At 48.5% G+C, this 2,032-nt stretch overlaps 1 protein-coding gene across 1 annotated transcript; it reads left to right on the top strand.

The window, feature by feature from the left end:
* Nucleotides 1–513: 513 nt before the first annotated feature.
* Nucleotides 514–779, top strand: ZDHHC22 (zinc finger, DHHC-type containing 22; the record flags this gene model as incomplete). The annotated part of the gene is made up of 1 exon (XM_010079316.1): nucleotides 514–779. A coding segment is annotated over one exon (266 nt), but the record flags the coding sequence as incomplete, so codon positions are not given.
* Between the last annotated feature and the right edge of the window lie 1,253 nt (nucleotides 780–2,032).

Genomic DNA, 2,032 nt, shown 5'->3' with positions numbered 1-2,032 from the left:
AGTGATATGAGAGAGAGGGAGAGAGAAATCCCAAACCTTTCTGCCTAGTATTAATGCACACAGTAAGGCTTCTGGAAGCATCTACATGCTGTAGGACCCACATCTCTTCTCAAAAGGAACCTAAAAATCTTAGATTCACTGTGATGAGCAAGTAGATCCTTAAAGAAATTAACCATTCTTCAAAATAGTGCTGAAGTCTTACACACATATTTAACTTCTGGCTGAATTTGTCCCTGCAATCTAGATCCTCACATTAACAGCAAAGGGAGAAGCGTACAGAGACTATTATCATGTTAGTATTTCCCCAGAGGGGTCCATTGCATCAGAGACGACAAAGGAAACAGTTTTATACAGTTAGAGCAACCAGCCCATCGTGCTCCCAACTCCCCACTGGTGGCCAGAGAGTACAGGCAGCTCATCGGTTCTCAGGGCTGAGTGTTACACTGGCACGTGAGGTGTGTCTAAACTCTTTTCTTTTATTGTCCTCCCTCCGCCCGACTCCCTGGTCTGCAGGAGCTCTCCTTAGCTCTGAGATGTTTGTCATCCTCATGCTCTACCTCTGGCTTGGGATCGGACTGGCCTGCGCTGGGTTCTGCTGCCACCAGATGCTGCTGATCCTGCGTGGGCAGACGCGGTACCAGTTGCGGAAAGGGATGGTGGTAAGAGCCCGGCCCTGGAGAGAGAACCTTCAAGAGGTCTTTGGAAAGAGGTGGCTGCTAGGACTTCTCATCCCTGTGCTGAATGTGGGAAGTGACTACCGTAGGCAGAAAGAGAAATAAAATCCCCAGGCGCGTATGTGCATCCCATGTATACAACACCTCCCCTGTTCTCCCCCACTGTCTCCTGGATCACTAAAGAGCTGGGCTAATCCATTTCTCAGGACTGCAGCCTCTGTGGGAGGAAAGGACTGGCTACCAAACAGAATAAATTTAGCATATTAACAAGGACATCACAAACCATGTAGATGGAAAGATACTGCAGCTTAGTAGTCACATCACGGCACCTGCATACATGGCAACAGTCTTTGAACGAGCAGAAAAATTAGTCAGACCCTCTCGTGGCTTCCTACCCGACTCCTCCAGCCCCCAGCCCCCATTAGCCACCCTATATGGTCCCTAACGAACTGCAGCAGCAGCTTTCAGAGAGCCTGGGCTGTTGTGTACAATGCAAAAACAGTGTCCATTCCTCGGGAGGGTTTTGCAGGGTGCCTTTTTGGCTCTTATATACTTGAGGTAACTTCACAGTACTGAGAGGCCTTTAATGACAGAACTGCAATGCAATCAAGCTGCCCTGGCAGCAGGCTATGCACATGGCTAAGGCAGCAGGTAAACCTTCTCTCCACAGGCTAGAAAATCAGGAAGAAAACAGAGACTCAGAATTTCCCGTTTCTGTTCTTGATCTGCTCCCTATGTCAGTACTGCAGCTCTGCTACTTATTTTTAGCAGTCCTCTTCCCAATGACACAGTCCAGGCAAAGCTGCCCTTCTGACAGAGAGCAGCAAGCAGATAAATCACGATCAGACAGAGGCACAAGGAGAGAAAACCACAGAGGTGAATGCAAAGGCTGCGTCTGAGAAGCGGTGCAATGAGGCAGGCTATGTGTGTCTGTGTAAGAGAGAGAAAGGGAAGTGTGGACACGCAGCGAGCTGTCAGGAGGGTGCCAAGAGCCCAGCTGATGCGTCTGAGCCCACTGCACTCTCGCAGGGGGCACCTACACCATTAGTGCTGTGAAGAGTTCAAAATCCCAGAAGACAGGGAGGTTTTCCAGCTGGTCAGGACGCTTCACTTTGCACTAAAACAAACGAAAAAATGTTTACCTCGTACATCCCTGCCACACCACATTTATAGTCTCTCCAGGGCAATTCCCTCTCGCATTTCTGCAGAGGGGTAAATTCATCCATGTTATAACTCCATTAAGGAGGTTAATGGAATTACTACAGGGATTAATCAGCCTAATGTGTCAGTTGTTTTCTAGCTGCAGCAAGAGCTCATGAGATCAGTGCTGAGATCCTATGCTAATAGGTGCTTTAAGA

This window comes from Pterocles gutturalis, unplaced genomic scaffold (genome assembly GCF_000699245.1).
Source record: "Pterocles gutturalis isolate BGI_N339 unplaced genomic scaffold, ASM69924v1 scaffold52253, whole genome shotgun sequence".
In the NCBI taxonomy this organism is placed as follows: domain Eukaryota; kingdom Metazoa; phylum Chordata; class Aves; order Pterocliformes; family Pteroclidae; genus Pterocles; species Pterocles gutturalis.
The sequence above is the reverse complement of the archived record's forward strand: the minus strand, read 5'-3'. Positions and strand labels throughout refer to the sequence as shown.